The sequence below is a fragment of the Podarcis vaucheri genome (genome assembly GCF_965113315.1).
Source record: "Podarcis vaucheri genome assembly, chromosome: 9".
In the NCBI taxonomy this organism is placed as follows: domain Eukaryota; kingdom Metazoa; phylum Chordata; class Lepidosauria; order Squamata; family Lacertidae; genus Podarcis; species Podarcis vaucheri.
Window position 1 is genome coordinate 27,273,455 of NC_138767.1, and position 15,983 is coordinate 27,289,437.

Sequence of the window (15,983 nt, forward strand, 5' to 3'; positions counted from 1 at the left end):
TGAAAAACAAGTTTACCCTGCGCACCCTTATCGCATGAATATAATTTCATGCCTAGCTAGTACGGTAATGGTTCTGTGATATGATCTTTTCCTCTTAACCCTAATCTTCATAGCTGGGAATTAGACACTGCTTTGGCTACTCTCTTCCAGACATGGTGTGTGGTTAAAATGGCCAAATACCTTCTTTTAATGGGAAAAAAGAAAACTAAGATGGCAATCAATTTACCTTGAAGTCCCATTGTACTCAATGGGGCTTGCTTCTGAGTAGGCAAATACAGTCTCACACCAAAGATGGAATGTTTGATCTCACAATAGATCTATTATATTATTTATTCAGTTTATATATCACCCTTTATTAGAAGATCCCAGGGTGGTTTGCAACATTAGAAAAATTTTACAGAACATCAATGATAAAAACATAATAAAAAGCATACTGACACACAGCCTAATAATTACGTAGCCATCATAATAACAGTCCTTTCCTTTCCCCACACACTTTCACAGGCCACAGCTTATTTAATAGCCATAGACCCAGGTAAAGAGGAATGTTTCTGCCTAAATACATGTAACGATGGCGCCAGGCGAGCCTTTCTGGGGAGAGCATTCCACAGTCAGGGAGCCACCACAGAAAAGGCCCATTCTCTTGTGTATTCAATTCAATTCAAACTCATTCAAAAATTCAGAAAACTGGAAAGGATGGTCATATACTTCATTCTTTAAAAAATAAAGAAAGGAAAACATAGGCAGTGTTTTACTCAGAAAACAGGGAACATCGGAGAACATGTTTTACATTGATTAGTTTGCTGTAACATATTGTTTATTTTAACACAAAATTATTAATGCCAGACACAGGTATTGCTACTGAAGGTTACAAGCTACACTGATAAGATGTACTGATGTAACTAACACACAGGTATGTAAGGCATTTTACTTTACAATCCAGAAACTGAAAGCTTTTAATAATAATAATAATAATAATAATAATAATAATAATAATAATTTTACAGCTCTTGTAGCATGTAATCTGCAAGCCACAGCAGTTTTTCATCCCACCTGAAACTCAATACATTTTTACTATTTGTTATATAACATGTTACAGCAACATTTTATTTTATTTTAAAATAGTAAATAGAAAATTGTATAGCTGCTTGACTAATTAATGGAATCTCACAGGTTTTAGTGATTACAAAATGAAACCAAGGAATACATGCCAACACAAAGCTACAAGAACAATATTGGGCTAGCATAATGGGAAAGATAAAAGGATTTCTTTTTACAAATCAAACATGGAAAATAAAGCACATTCCAAATGGAAGCAGGCCAGCAAATGGAAAGCTCAGGAATGTGTTTTTATTATGAAGAAGAAAAATGGGTTTCCTTCCCCCACCCCATTTTTTTGCACCAGAGATTCTTCCCACTTAATTCTAGAAATCGAAGACTACCAGAAAGCAAAAAGGAAGCAACATAAAAGGGAAAATTAAGCCCTTTGTATCTCTCTCTCCCCCCTTCTCTCTCCACTGCATATAATTTAAGGTACGTTGAAATGAAATTCCATGCGCAGAAAAAAGTAGACTCTACAAAAAGAGCAATTTCCCACTACTTCTCTTCTAGCTCCCCCCCCCCCCCAGCATCATTACAACCCTGGATAACTACAATGAATACAGTACAAGAATATTTGTAAAGTCTGATTTCTGACACTGCTCAGTTCATTTTTCAAGTCCCGTTAAAAGTGCAACTTTTTTTGCATGTCCCATTTCCCACATGCGCCTTTTCAATTTAGCCCTACCATATCAAGGGGACTGCCATGCATGATTTCCACTGTTGCTCTGTTTACATGCTACATTTTTATCCTATACTCATATGATTAGAATAGGTACTGTGCTAACCAGCTCTTGGTTGGCAGAATGCAATGAAACATTACTTTAGTATCTTTATTTTTGCAGTAAGCAATAAAGAAAGTATCCATCCTCCTATTCGAACTTAATGAGGCTTGGCAGCTTTGAAAGCAGGCTCAAAATTTTAACCAGATAAACGATGCTGTTGCAATAGCAGTATTACCAATAATCTTACTGCTTTATTGTTTTTGTAAACCGCTTTGAGGTTTTTCTACAAGTAAGCGGTTTATAAATTTTATGAAGTAAAGGAATAAATAAAAGAGAACACTGCCTAAACAGCAGCTTGATTCTTTTGAGGGCTCCATCACTTTTTAATATGGAAGCTGTACTACTTAAATGCAGAAAGTCCGAATCTCTAAAGAACCAAGGCATACTGATAGTCATTTTTGTATTATCCAAATAGGCAAATATTAGCTTTATAATAAAGCAGGCCTCAAATCTAATCCCATCTTCTGTATAGATGTTTGATCAGCTGCATCCCCAGAAGGTCAGTATGAATGGGGATAGTTGTACTGAGGGCAAGTGGCCGGCCTGCAAGCACCAATGCCAGACATATTGAAGGAAGTCAGGGATGAGAGAAAAAGCTCCCTCTCCTCCTTATAGTAGCCTCTCACTGTGGGTGTACATACAAGCACCCTTCCCACATTAATGTGTGAAAGGGGAACAGGATTGTTCCTGCTGGCCACATACCCAGCAAGCCCATTAGGTACCCCTCCCATAGCTGCCACAAGTATGGTGTCCATGAGAAAGAACCACACACATAAGGCTATTCCTTTAAACTGGGAACGCTGATTGGTCCATGGTAGAGAAGCTGTGCAAACGCCTGTCCTTTTCTCACCAGTGCTAAATGTGTAACTGCCAAGGGTGCATGGCTAAGCAGGGATACATCAACAGATGTGGCCAGCAGACAGAATCCACTTCCCATAAACACATACAATAAACAAATGTGGAAGGGTGCTTGCATGTATACCCACAGCGAGAAGATGCTGTAAGGTAGAGGGGCCCTTTCCTCCCTCAAGTATCTCTGACTTTCTTCCTGCCCAAACAGAAGCAAGGTGAGAAACAGCACATGGCCCCCTACAAACATTTCATTCAAGGGCTTAGAGGCAATAAATAAAGTAGAACAGGACATTTCTGACACTGCCACACTAAACTGTATTGCTGCAAATTTCAGACAACACAGTCATCCCAGTACACATCAAAATGAAAAACAATGGGCCTTTATTGCCACATTCAAAAGCATGTATCTGTTTTTCAAACTAAACAGCAAGATAGCAGCAGATAGTTGCCTTTGAACTGTCCACCAACTTCAAATTCTCATGGACTTCGGCTAAGGCCTTGCAATCTCAAAACAAACATCACCACACACATAAGAACTGCTGAAGTGTTCACCAGAGGTCCAGAGCTGAGCAATGACTTCGCTAGGTCCATGAACATCTTCAAAGTGACACAAACCACCAAAACCCCAAACAACTGGCCTAGAAAGCATAAGATAATATGCCAGAGCTTAGGGACAATGCTTTTATCTCAACACAATGAAAAAACAACAGCACAAAGCAAAAAAGAAACATGAGCACAATTTGCTACAAATTCTTCAGAAAGTTCCACACAGGCCTTGGGATGTGTCCTGTTCCCTCCAAGCCTGTTCAAATTCAGCAATGAAAACAAGCTTGGTTCGACTTATACCCTCTAATTCAAAGAAGAAGCTCTACTGTAGCGATCTTAAAACTCTTGCTATATTGCAGACAACTGTGCTGATATGGCTGATTGCCACACATTGCCACATTAGCTTATAGCCCCTGCATAGGACAGGTGAAAAGGTAAGAAAAAGGATGGGTGGGAGGTTTGTTAGGTATTGATAGAGTTGTGAAAATTGCATCTCATTGAGCTGTCAGAGCTGTCCTTTTCATTTCTAACACCTAGCCTACTACTCAACAATTCTTTCCCTTTCTTTATTCCTTGGGTAGCACAGCTGGGTCTGGGATGAGGAACCTTTTCCCTTCCAGGTGTTGTTGGCTACAACTCCCTTGATCACTCACCACTGGTCATGCTGGCCAAGAATGATTGGAGCTAGAGTCCAGCAATACCAACAGGGCCAAGGTTTTGCATCCCTTCCCTACTGAAATGTGAAATATTTGCATTTCTCAACATATGCAGAAATTTATTAGTAAATTAAAAGTTTTAATGCTCTGGCACTGGTATTAGATCACATCAGTACAAGCACAAACTCATCTCTTTGGTCTGCCTTATTTCTCTGAGACTAATACTGTAGCATTTCTCCTGTAAAAAAAATTCTACATGGCTGTGTATTGTCCGCATTCTTACCAATATTGGGATGCTTCAAAAGGCGACAGATTCTAGCTTCTCTTTCCAATTTCTGGTGATCTGCAGGAAATAATAATAATAATAAATAGATTAATAATTTTAGCAGGAATAACCATGTCTTTTATTTAGCGTGAGAATAAAACAAGAACTGATGCAAAGTGAAACATGATCATGGAATGTACATAGTGCCCTTTGCATATTTGAAATTCCTATAAATACTGTATTCTAACCATCTGCCATGGTGACTTAGAAAGATCTACTTAATTCACAACTTTAAGCAGAATAAATTTAGCTATTGTGCCAGGGTGCTGTCTCTAAACTCAATTCTAGATTAAGTGTCAATCCGCACTATACATCAAAAGCAGTGTTAAACAACTTTAAACAGTACTGACTTCCCCCAAAGAACTGTAGTTTTTAAGGGCGCTGACAGATGTTATGAGACACTTGTATTCCCTGCATAGAGCCACGGTTTTCAGAGTTCCCTTGTAAGAGGGATTGACTGTTAAACATCTTTAGAAACTGTAGCTCTGTGAGGGGGACAGGAGTCCCCTAACAACTCTCAACACCCCACAAAAATAGGATTCATTGGGGAGAAATGACTGTTTTAAAAGTGGTATAATAGTGTTTAAATATATAGTGCAGATGGAGCCAAGGCTTAGTATAGTGGACAAGAGAATGAGCTAGGAGACTCCCATTTCAAATCTTTTTAGGTATTTACTGTGTGACTTTTGACAAGACACTGGCCCAATTCAGGTGTCATGGCTATTGGCTACATCGTGGTTTGTTTATCAGGGCTGTGCGTTAGTCTTCCACACTATCTCCTCCCTTTGCAGCACAGCATTATTTTACCCACACTGAAGGGGATGGATGGGATTGCAGACCTGAGATACCAGCTCTGCAAAGTAATCCAACTTGTTAAACCAATTTTGCTGGGGGTAAGGGTGGGGTTAGAATAGTGCATGGCAACTCTTCTGAAATGGGGAGCCTTCTGTCCTCATGGAGGCTCCCTAAGCATTATAAAACACTGGTTTCCCAGGGTTCTAACATTCTTATTTTCCAGGGATCTACAGCTTTCAGTTTCAGAAGATCTGCCTCTATCTTGTGGAGGGCAATGAAAATAATGAAGGGAGGGTGGAGCTAGGAAGTTCATCTCTGCTGCTCCCCGTTGCGTGTTTCTGTCATAGAAATCTAGAACCTTTAGTGTGAATTACTTCGGCACCCACTCACTGCTCCTATCCAAGTTTCTTTCAGCGTCGCTTTGTATACAGCAGAATTTATAGGAACTCTTAATGTGCCCGGACATGCATAACACTTGCAGGGAGGGGAAGAGTTTTAGGAGAGACTTATACCAAGTTTCTGTATGACATGATCTGTTTGATGGCCTAGAATTGTTTTGCTAACAACTTCCATGTTAAAGTACAGTGGTACCTCGGGTTAAAAACTTAATTCATTCTGGAGGTCTGTTCTTAACCTGAAACTGTTCTTAACCTAAGGCACCACTTTAGCTAATGGGGCCTTCCTGCTGCCGCCGCACCGCCAGAGCATGATTTCTGTTCTCATCCTGAAGCAAAGTTCTTAACCTGAGGTACTACTTCTGGATTAGCAGAGTCTGTAACCTGAAGCGTATGTAACCCGAGGTACATAAATCCTCTTGAAGTGGGAGGTAAGGAGGGGGGGGGGACTTGTAAGTGGCAAGCCACTATGGGTTCCTGAAATCAAGCCAGCTTGGAGTGCAACCAAGCTGAGTATATTATAACTAGCAAAACAAAGGCATCAAAGAGTGCTGCAATTACTTGTGATGGAGCAAATAATTTACAAGTGAATTATTTTCTGAACTTTAGCCTAATTTTTTGCTTGTCTGAGAATAGCTCATGATTTCCTCTGAGTCATCTGTTATTAAGCAATCACACCGCAACTTCCAAGATTTATTCAGCGGGGCACGGCAAATGGTACTTTAGGTCAAGTTGCCAGAGGTATGGCAAACCAGGAAATGCAATCAGGTTCGCATTTCTGCAACTTCTACAACTTCTCATGGCCAAGCTCACAGTTAAAATGAATTCTGTGGTTTGTTTCTCCCTGTTTGCACTTTCTTTTAAAGCAAAAGTAGCCTGCGCCAGAGGGTGGCCAGACTTCCGGGATCTACTTGCTTTTGTTTTTTTGTTTTTTATCTAGTCTAGACCTTCAAGTGTCACCAACTAGAGTCAAATGCAATGCTTGTAGGCCTGGTGTAAAAAAAGAACAGAATGCCTGTGAGGCACATATCCCAGACCAAATATTTGCTTTCAGTATCAGAATTGGCCTTGCAATCGTTTCACACAAAAATACACTCCAGTTTTCTGCAAATTATAAAAAAAGGGAAAAGTCTTTTTGTAATTTGCAACTGGAAGCCAAAAACACTTGCAGATCTATTTCAAATTGCCCAGAGATCTACTAGTGGACTCCAATTTACCTTCTGCTCTCCTCTGTTCTAGATAGGTTGTAAGCCTGAGTTGAAGAAGGGTTACTTCTGGGAACTACTGGGAGTCTAGTAGCTACTACTCTGAAATACTGGGTTACTTCTCTGAACTACTGGGAGTCCAGTAGCTGATCAACCCTTTTCCTTATTTATTTCAAGGACCCTTCCTTACCAGAAGGTTTCACTTTATTTATCAGCTTTCCATCAGCAGGGCAGTTTGGCTGGAATTGCACATGCGCTCATCAATACTGGGACAGCTTGACCCGCACGGCAAGAGGGTTGTATGAGTTTAATGTCCTTGATTATTTGCCTTGTTGCTTGCTATGCCATCTTGTACTGCGTGTGCACGATCAAGTCCCATGGAGCCCACGGGGGTCGTTTAACCAGCCCATGGACCCCTGCCGACCACTCGGGGACCCTCGCCGCCTGCTCGGTTGGCGTGGAGCAGAGTGGGGACCGCCTTCCGTGACGCTGGCCGGCTTCCCATTGGCTGCAGGAAGCTCCTTCAGCCAATGGGAAGCTGCGTACGCCTCCTCCGCGCTGGAAGGAGCGCTGGAAATAGTGTTTGTGCATGCGTGTGCACGCACACACTCCGGCCTACCGCAGTGTCTGCGGGACCGTGAACCGGCCCAAGCCACAAAAACTTTGCCAACCCCTGCTCCAGACACACAGAACATGCATGACAAGAAGAAAACTCTAGGTCTCTCCTGTATGTGCCAGCTTGTTGTTTTTTTTAATGTGAGGAGCATCCAAATTGCATCCCTACCTTCACCTAGTAGCATCCAACAACAGATACATCGTGTTAAGTCTTGTGCTTGTCTGTTTCATGTCTATGAGCAGCCCCTCCCCCCCCAAGGACACAAGAACCCTATCAGGCCCAAGGCACATCTACAGCAGGATCCTGTTCTCACAGTGGCCAACCAGATGTCTATGGGAAGCCCACGAGGAGGACATGAGTACAACAGCACTCTTCTGTCCAAGTCCCCCAGGAAATGATACTGGAGATAATACAAAGCTACATTGATTGGAGCCATAGATTGCCTTATCCTTGTCGTCAATTGTTGCGATCAGGTTATCAAAACCACTAAACAGAAAGAGTCTTATATGGAGTTAAGCTGAACAGTACTTTGGTTTATAATCCACCAGACATAAAGTATGCACTAGATCTGAATGTTAAGATTACTATAAACTGCTCCCATGCATGCATATTTCAAAGCAATGCAAATACTTAAAAGAGAAAAGTTGGTAAGTGGTTGGAGAGGATCACACAATAACATTGTCTTTGATCAATGAACTCTTTTTTTCCTTGAAAGGTCTGAGACTTCTATGGTATATTACCTTCATCTTTCATTTTCATTCAGAACAATAGAAAGCACTCCATTCAAGGAGCAGCCACGTTATAAGCAACAGATTCTATTTTAAATGTGTAGTCTAGCATCAAGGATTGCTTCAGGAATTCTCAAGCGCTTGCAGGCATCCAGTAAATTTTTCTACTTTCCTTTTCCCCTTTCAACAATGCACAGAGAGAGATTGAGAGTTCACAAACTGCTTCTGAAACTGCCCTTGCTTTCAGATGAGGTTTACCCATGGGACATGGAAATCCAAATTCCCATGGAATTGTTTGTGTGGCTCTACAGGTTTGGGCAAAACACTTTAACAAATGTTTATCAAATAATGTTAAAACATTAACAGAGGAAACATGGATGAAGCTGTAGAAATATCCATAGATGTTTTTGCTCCTCTGCAAAGTTTCTCTAAAAGCTATCCAACTGTGGGAGGACATCAGTAGCAAAACTGTTAAGATTGTGCGGCACCTTCCCTTACTGATTACACTGAACTCTGTACAAGAAATCAATGCCAGATATAAAAATCAAGGATTTGATTTTCAAGGCTCCAAAGCCTACAATGCAGCAACTGTCACCAAATCCAACTGCCCTAATTTTCTCTTTTGGAGAGGATGATACTTCTGACATTTCACAGTGCAGCCAATTTTAGACTTTGATTATTAGAGAATTCAAAAGCAGCTTGGCTAGTCACACCACAGCCGGCAGTTCGCAAGGCTTTCTGTCCAGAACGCTGGGTGCCCCAGTTGCTTCAAGCGGAAAGAACAGAACCCCATCAATCCAACCTTCTACAAGGCCAAGGCTGGAGAACATTGGCTCCTGGACTTTACACAAATAATGCATTTTCTCAAACCAAATGCTTTAGTAAACATCACCTTCTCCTAGGGAAACGTTTGAAATTGTCTTCCTTTATTTCTTCCTTACTTGGAAGGGTGGGTGAGGTGGGGGGGGGGGGTTGGTCGAAAAAGTAAGCCACTGTTCTAACATAATCAAGCACAACTGACATTAATAAAGTGTTTTTCCTCCTCAGCGGAGACCAATCTTCTTAATGTATCCTGTTTTCAAGTACTTGTCAGGTAGCCATTATTGCCAGGACAACTTCCCATAGATACAACAAAGCACAATGGATGCTTGTATCCAATAATCGGATGCCACAACAAGAGCCAATTTTTCTCTAACGGGCCACTGGATGAAAGTAACAACAGCCCCCAAATTAGGGCACACAGCATGCCTCAAGTTATTTTTGTGGATGGACACTGCATCAGAACTTCTAGTCAACCAGGCTTTGAAAAAACAAGGCTAAGAAAAGCAAACTCAATTGATCTGAAGTGCTCTGTGATCACTGAATAGATTGGGGAGGGTGGCATCTACTGGTTTTAACTATTTACCTTACAGGCATTAAGAGGTTTTTTGTTTGTTTGTTTGTTTGTTTGTAAAGAAAGAAAGAAAGAAAGAAAGAAAGAAAGAAAGAAAGAAAGAAAGAAAGGTAAATTTGCACTAATCTTGCCAAAGGATCCCAACAAAGGAATGAAGAAAGGACATATTTATCAGGCACTGAGTGCTTTCCTAGCACTCAGTCTAATTTTTCTATACCTCTATTCAGCCATTATTACTCCATTCTCAACCAGCAGGAGTATACTGACTAACACATTAATCTAACAAATTATGGGATGGCAGGCTATACCAAAAGAAGGTGGGTACAAGTAGATATCATCACATCCAGTGCTCAAAAGGGCTTAGAAATAATCACTGACAAAGTAGGCCTTTGTCTTTATCCAAATTTAATTACAGGGAAATGAGGCATATGGAGCCATGGCTCAAAGCAAGTCATTCTGCCAGGAATTTAAAACCAGATCTTCCAGGTTAGTATGTGCAAGAAACTATCAAATACTTAGTAGCAAAAGTCCATTGTCAAGAGTTTATAACGAGCACTAATTAGTATGAGTGCATGTGCCCAGAATCTATAATGATGTAGCATTCTGCAACAAAAGTTTCTTCAGTCAACAGTGTGACGCAACAGCAAAAAAAGCTAATGCTCTTTTGGGCTGTATCAACAGAAGTATAGTGTACAGATGAAGGGAAGTAACAGTGCTACTCTATTCTGTCTTACTCAGACAGCAACTGGAGTACTATGTCCAGTTCTGGGCCCCACAATTTAAGAAGGATATGGACAAGCTGGAACATGTGCAGCAGAGGGTGACCAGGATGATCAAAGGTCTGGAAACCAAGCCTTATGAAGATCAGTTGAGGGAGCTGTGTATGTTTAGCCAGGATAAGAGGAGACTGAGAAGATATATGATAGCCATCTTCAAATATCTAGAAGGCTGTCACATGGAGCAAGCTTGTTTTACTGTGCTCCAGAGGGTAGGTCCTAAACCAATGGCTTCAAGTTACAAGAAAGGAGATTCCGAACTTTCTGGCAGTAAGAGCTGTTTGACAGTGGAATGGACTCCATCGGAAGGTGGTAGATTCACCTTCCTTTGAGGGTTTTTTGGCAGAGGTTGGCTGGCCCTCTGTCATGGATGCTTTAGTTGACATTCTTGCATAGCAAGGGGAGGTCCCTTCTACAATTCTATGATATTCACAAGCTGCAATGCGCAACAGCCAATCCACAAGCCACAAGTGAAATAGCTGGGGATTCCATCAACCCTGCCACCTCTCCTGCTGAGCCACTGGTCCATCTACTTCAGTGCTGTCTTGTAGAAGCAATCACAGTTTTTAATTTCCCAGTCCTACATGGAAATGGTGGAAATTGAATCCGATACTCAACCACTGAGCTATGGCCCTTCCCTTCAGAAGGCAGGGAATGTCGCAGCACAGCCCTTGTTGACTCTTTTGGTTGGATTGTTCAATCCCTCCCTCCCTCCCTCCCCCTCATACACCCCCACACCCACCCACACCCCTTTTAGCACAGGAATGCAGGAGCAAAGAGACATCTCTATCAGTGTCTGCCGAGTAGAAGAATCAATAGCAGCCTTTAGTTTAATACTAAATGTCCAGGTAACTTGAATTCTAATATACCGTATTTTTCGCTCTATAAGACGCACCAGACCACAAGACGCACCTAGTTTTTGGATGAGGAAAACAAGAAAAAAAATATTCTGAATCTCAGAAGCCAGAAGAGCAAGAGGGATCACTGCTCAGTGAAAGCAGCAATCCCTCTTGCTGTTCTGGCTTCTGGGGTAGCTGCACAGCCTGCATTCGCTCCATAAGACGCACACACATTTCCCCTTACTTTTTAGGAGGGAAAAAGTGAGTCTTATAGAGCAAAAAATACGGTATGTATCTTTAGAGAACACCTAAGCAAGAAGCAACATTCAAATCTCCCACTTTATTGCAGGGGCCCAAAGCAGAATGAATGACTTCTGGAATTCTACTTTCTTGGTTGTTTTATTTATTTGTTTTACTCTTGATGTAACTTATAAAGGAATGGCCATGCTAGTCCATTGTAGCAAAAGAAAATGACCTTTTTCATGGTACAAGTAATTCCAACAGTAACAGACATCTTTTGGGGACCTATGCACACTGATGAGCAAATATGTGAGCGCTAATGATGCACCTGTCGGCATCATGAACCCAAAATGCCTTCACTACTCTTTTACCTGCCTCATCCTTTTGCCTCTGTGACAGTTTCCAGTGCCTGCATATTCACAGTCCGAGGGAGATTCAAATTCCAGTTCACAAAACACCAATGCAATTTGCAATTCCAAAAATGTCTGAGCAAAAGACATTTCTCAGTGGCACCGTTTCTAAAAATAACACTTGCACACATGAAAATGTGAGGTTAAGGTTCCCAATCACTCCCTCCAGCAGATTATTATTTTTATAAAAAATATAAATCTGTGGTTTTGCTTATGGTGTATCATAGCCAAGGGATTCCTTATTGCTTTTTAACTATACCTTCATTGACTGGTACTACTGGCTGGAACGTGGCTCATTTCACTTTACAGACTATCCTGCTACTGTAAAAACAAAAACTCTTTAGATGGATGAGATCCCCCAGCAGGCATTTGAATCCCCTGACTACTAGCTTATATAGACGTAAAAGGGAAAGGGCTGCGAAGAAAGGCTAGAATCTTCAGGGACATCAGCACGTAGATTCTAAAAAAGAGAAATCTTTGGAGGCCATGCATCTTGGCAGAAAAACTCTCTTTCCTGATCCCAGATGTATGTTGGCTAGCTTTGTGTTTACTAGAAGCACATTTGTAATTACAAATACAGTCTAGATTTGACTCCTAGTATCCAAACTATTGTCCAGGACTGAACCTCAGGCTCAAAAGCTGCCCTAGCTATAGGACAAAATGTACTGTTGACATCTCCCTCAACACACAGAGGGGGGGGGGAATCCTAGAAGATATTATCTAGTACCACAGATTATTATTTTTAAAGGAGTCCCGCCACAGAAGGCAAATGCAAATCTACTGCTACATCACTGTACTTCTAAAAATGGAAGAATGCCCCACAACTAATCCTTGGAAGTTACAAAATCACAAGACAAGAGCAGCTGGAAAACAAACCAAGCTTTGGAGAGAAAAAGCCATAGTTTGCTTGACTGAGTGACAAACTTGTGGTTGGTTAAACAAATGATGGCTTAAATTTATGTGTGAACCAGGCCAGTAAGTTAGATGCTCTACAACATATTTGTAATCCAGCTAGGGGGAAAAAAGTTTTGTTTTGTGTCCAATCAAACCTTGATTTAGAAAGGGTACTTGGTTCATACATAACACCAAGCCACAATTAAAACAAACCATAGGCCAAAAAAATATATCATGGCTTCAGACAGCGATTTGCTGGGAGTAAACAAATCACAGTAGAGCTACTAGACACTGTCCACAGCTAACACTAAGCCATTGATTTTAAAAATCAAGGTTTAGCGCTATGACATAATTAGGCCTAAAAACATATTAAACATTACTTATTTACATTTTAGGATATGATGCTACAAATTAACATTTCAGTTAAATGTTTACTGTGGTGCTTTATAACAGCAAAATAAAAAGACGAGCATTAAAAGTCATGTGCAGACTTTGTGTTCATTTTTTATTATCTATCATATTACATGTTGCAAGAGAGGTGACCAAGGGGTCCTTGCCAGAGGTGTCAAAATACCTTGTTCTGGCCTTGCTTTTAAAAAATCAACTCCAGAAGTCAGATTAAAATGAAGTGTGCCGCGGACAATCAACTAAATTATTACTGGCCTATGTTGTCATCTTCATGCACAAAATTATGGAAAATATTTCCTATTAAACAATTTACACGTTAAGATTTACAGTCCAGTAAATGTGGGTGTCTATTCTGAAGTAAATCCCATTGAGTTCAATGGGACTTTCCCCTACTGAAGCATACATAGGATACTGCTGTTCCTAACAAACACCACTTAAAATGTATCAAATTTTGCAAGGGTGCTCCTTTTTTATATAGAATCGTCTTGATAGGAGCATTCTGAAACTATTTTGATTACTTAAAATATAGTTTGACCCCCCCCCCCCAACTTCAATGCTGCCAGTTACCTAACTTATTAATGCCTGTTTCAGAAAGGTCATTGTAGAATCGGAGAAACTAGCTCTTTAAATAGGGAGCAAATTTCCCCCCCCCCTGTGTTTTGGCAGAACAATTCCCGTATCTGTAGATAATATCCTCAGCTATACTTTGCAAGACTGCTTTACCTGGACCTATGCCAAGGATCTGGGTAAGTATTTCTGTTTCCGTGATCCGATTTCCTAGTGGGCAGTCAACAGTGTTAAATCGCCTACAAGGTCTAAACCTTGTGTCAATTCATGCAGAAAAGGGAGCCTCGACCAACTGAACCCAGTCCCTCAACTGACAATGGTATCAATAGCACAAAAGTGTACTAACACACATTAAGACAGAGACAAGGACCCATGCTGCATCTTGAATTATACAACCTGCACCAAGGTCAAATTTAATATGTCCTGCCATGTTTGCATGGGACTTTTTCATTCTGATTTTATAGTCAAATTCACAGTCTGTAACTTTTTAGACCATGTGTATTGTGCATGTGTACATGCGGCTTTCTAATGCAATTTTTGAACAATGCAAATAAAACACAGAAACATAAACTAAAAAGAAGAAAGCTCTAAATTTGAAGGGGGGGAAATACCAGTTGCCCAAGAGTGACCTGTGCTGAGGCCAATCTACAGTTATGCTATCTCTTGGTTATGTTTGGTTATGTCTAGTCACATCAGACATTTAGTTAGGCCAAACATCATATGTGATTGATTACTTTTATATATGCACATAGAATCTGGACACACTTGGTTTCAGCATCAGATACCGCAATAAAAAAAAATGGCACGGGAATGAATCTTTAAATCATATTTTTGGTAAGCCTACTACTGACTTCAGGCCTCATGCTGGAACCAGCTCCACTGAAAGATGTGGTCCACAGCCTGTAAATTATGAGTCATGCCTAAAGAACCTTGGCTCTGTTACCTCTTTCATGTCTAAATTCAAATTTATTCCAACATCCTAGATTCTGGCTCCTACCACAATAGGGATGACTCAGTTAACACAAACTGGATTCCAAGAAACTGTGTGTACAAATGACATTGAACGAACTGATGGAAAATAATAGTTTCCTTTCTTGACTATTTTTTTTAGGGGAGAGGGGGTAGTCTACAATATTATTTTATCATAATTGTTTGCTATTTTGACCAAGGTTTCAATCTAACCACACTTACTAGGGAGGAACTCCTCCTGAATCCTGTGGCAGGGAGTGAATTTCTGGCTGCATATACATGCTTAGGCATGCACTGACTATATATACATTTTACACAACCGTTCATTTTTTTGTCCCTGCTTTGCTAGAACAAAATGCAGTCTTTCAAGGCTGCTCTGAAAAGGTTAGGTTTTTTGATGTCAGCGTATTGACAAATCTTTCAAAACTGAAGAAACCCATCAAAAACATTCCCTAGGATCTAGATCAGCCTTTCTCAGCCTGGTGCTCTCCAGATGTTTTTATTTGGTCAGCTATGTGTTTTTAATTAATTTGTAAACTGCTTTTTATGTGTCAAGTCTGTCTAGAAACATATTGCAATTTATTTGTTTGTTTGTTTTGCTCAAGGTAGGCTTAAAAACAGGACAAAAAGGGTTCTAAAGCAATACAAAAGGAACACCTAAGGTGGAGGAAACCTTTTCATACAGCTTTTGTTGAAACAAAAATACAGTATCTCCGATTGTTTTTGGAAGGTACAGTAAGTGGGCACCTGCTGTATCTCAACAGGAATGCTGTTCCATGGAATGAACTACATTCATTCCCTGACATGCCATCTGCTGCTGATGTGGAAGTCCAAAACATCTGGAAGGCTGACCTATACTAGTCTATAATTTTCTAACTTCCCCCGTTTGGCAATTTATGAGGGCATCCGGGCTACCTCATCTTTTTCTTAAGCTGCATCTCTAGTTAACAGCTCCATAAAGATTATATCAGAGGTTAAGTATTTCCTCCCTGTAAAGATGTACTTGTAGTAAGTAAATCAAATACTGAGATTCATAGACTTCAGAGTGCAGTCCTTAAGGTACTCATATTAGCTGACCTAAAAGGGGTTACTCAAGGTAAATTATTTTAAAATTGCCAATGATTAGAGCTTTCAATAACCAAGGTTAAGGGTGCATTCAGTATGAACACCATGTTCTTTAAGGCTACTGGAGCATTGAGCTACATGGCTTGTGCCTTACAGACACAATTCATTTGAATAATGCCACTGCTTCCTCTTGCCTAAACGAATTATTGGTTATTAATTTCTCACTTAGCTGAAATTATTTCTAAGCATAGATTTTGTGAACAAGTGCCTCAACCATTGCAGGAAGCACAAACTGTAGTCCAGAAGAACAGACATAAGGAAAATTACTAATACACTATAGCTAGGCACATTGCAAATTGCTGGTGTACGTTATGTCACAGTTTTATATTTTGTTTGATTTTTCAAAACATTTATGCATTTG

The 15,983-nt window shown here is 40.4% G+C and overlaps 1 protein-coding gene across 14 annotated transcripts in view; it reads right to left on the reverse strand.

Annotated features, from left to right (window-relative positions):
* CAMK2D (calcium/calmodulin dependent protein kinase II delta) overlaps positions 1 to 15,983 on the reverse strand; it is a 145,493-nt gene that overhangs the window by 82,721 nt on the left and 46,789 nt on the right. For 13 of the 14 annotated variants that reach the window (XM_082236991.1, XM_082236993.1, XM_082236990.1 and 10 more), the window contains exon 3: positions 4,221 to 4,280. The exons of the other annotated variant lie outside the window; for it this stretch is intronic. In XM_082236991.1, coding sequence (XP_082093117.1) covers positions 4,221 to 4,280 — 60 coding nt within the window. The remainder of the gene's footprint in view (positions 1 to 4,220; positions 4,281 to 15,983) is intronic. 14 annotated transcript variants of the gene reach the window in all.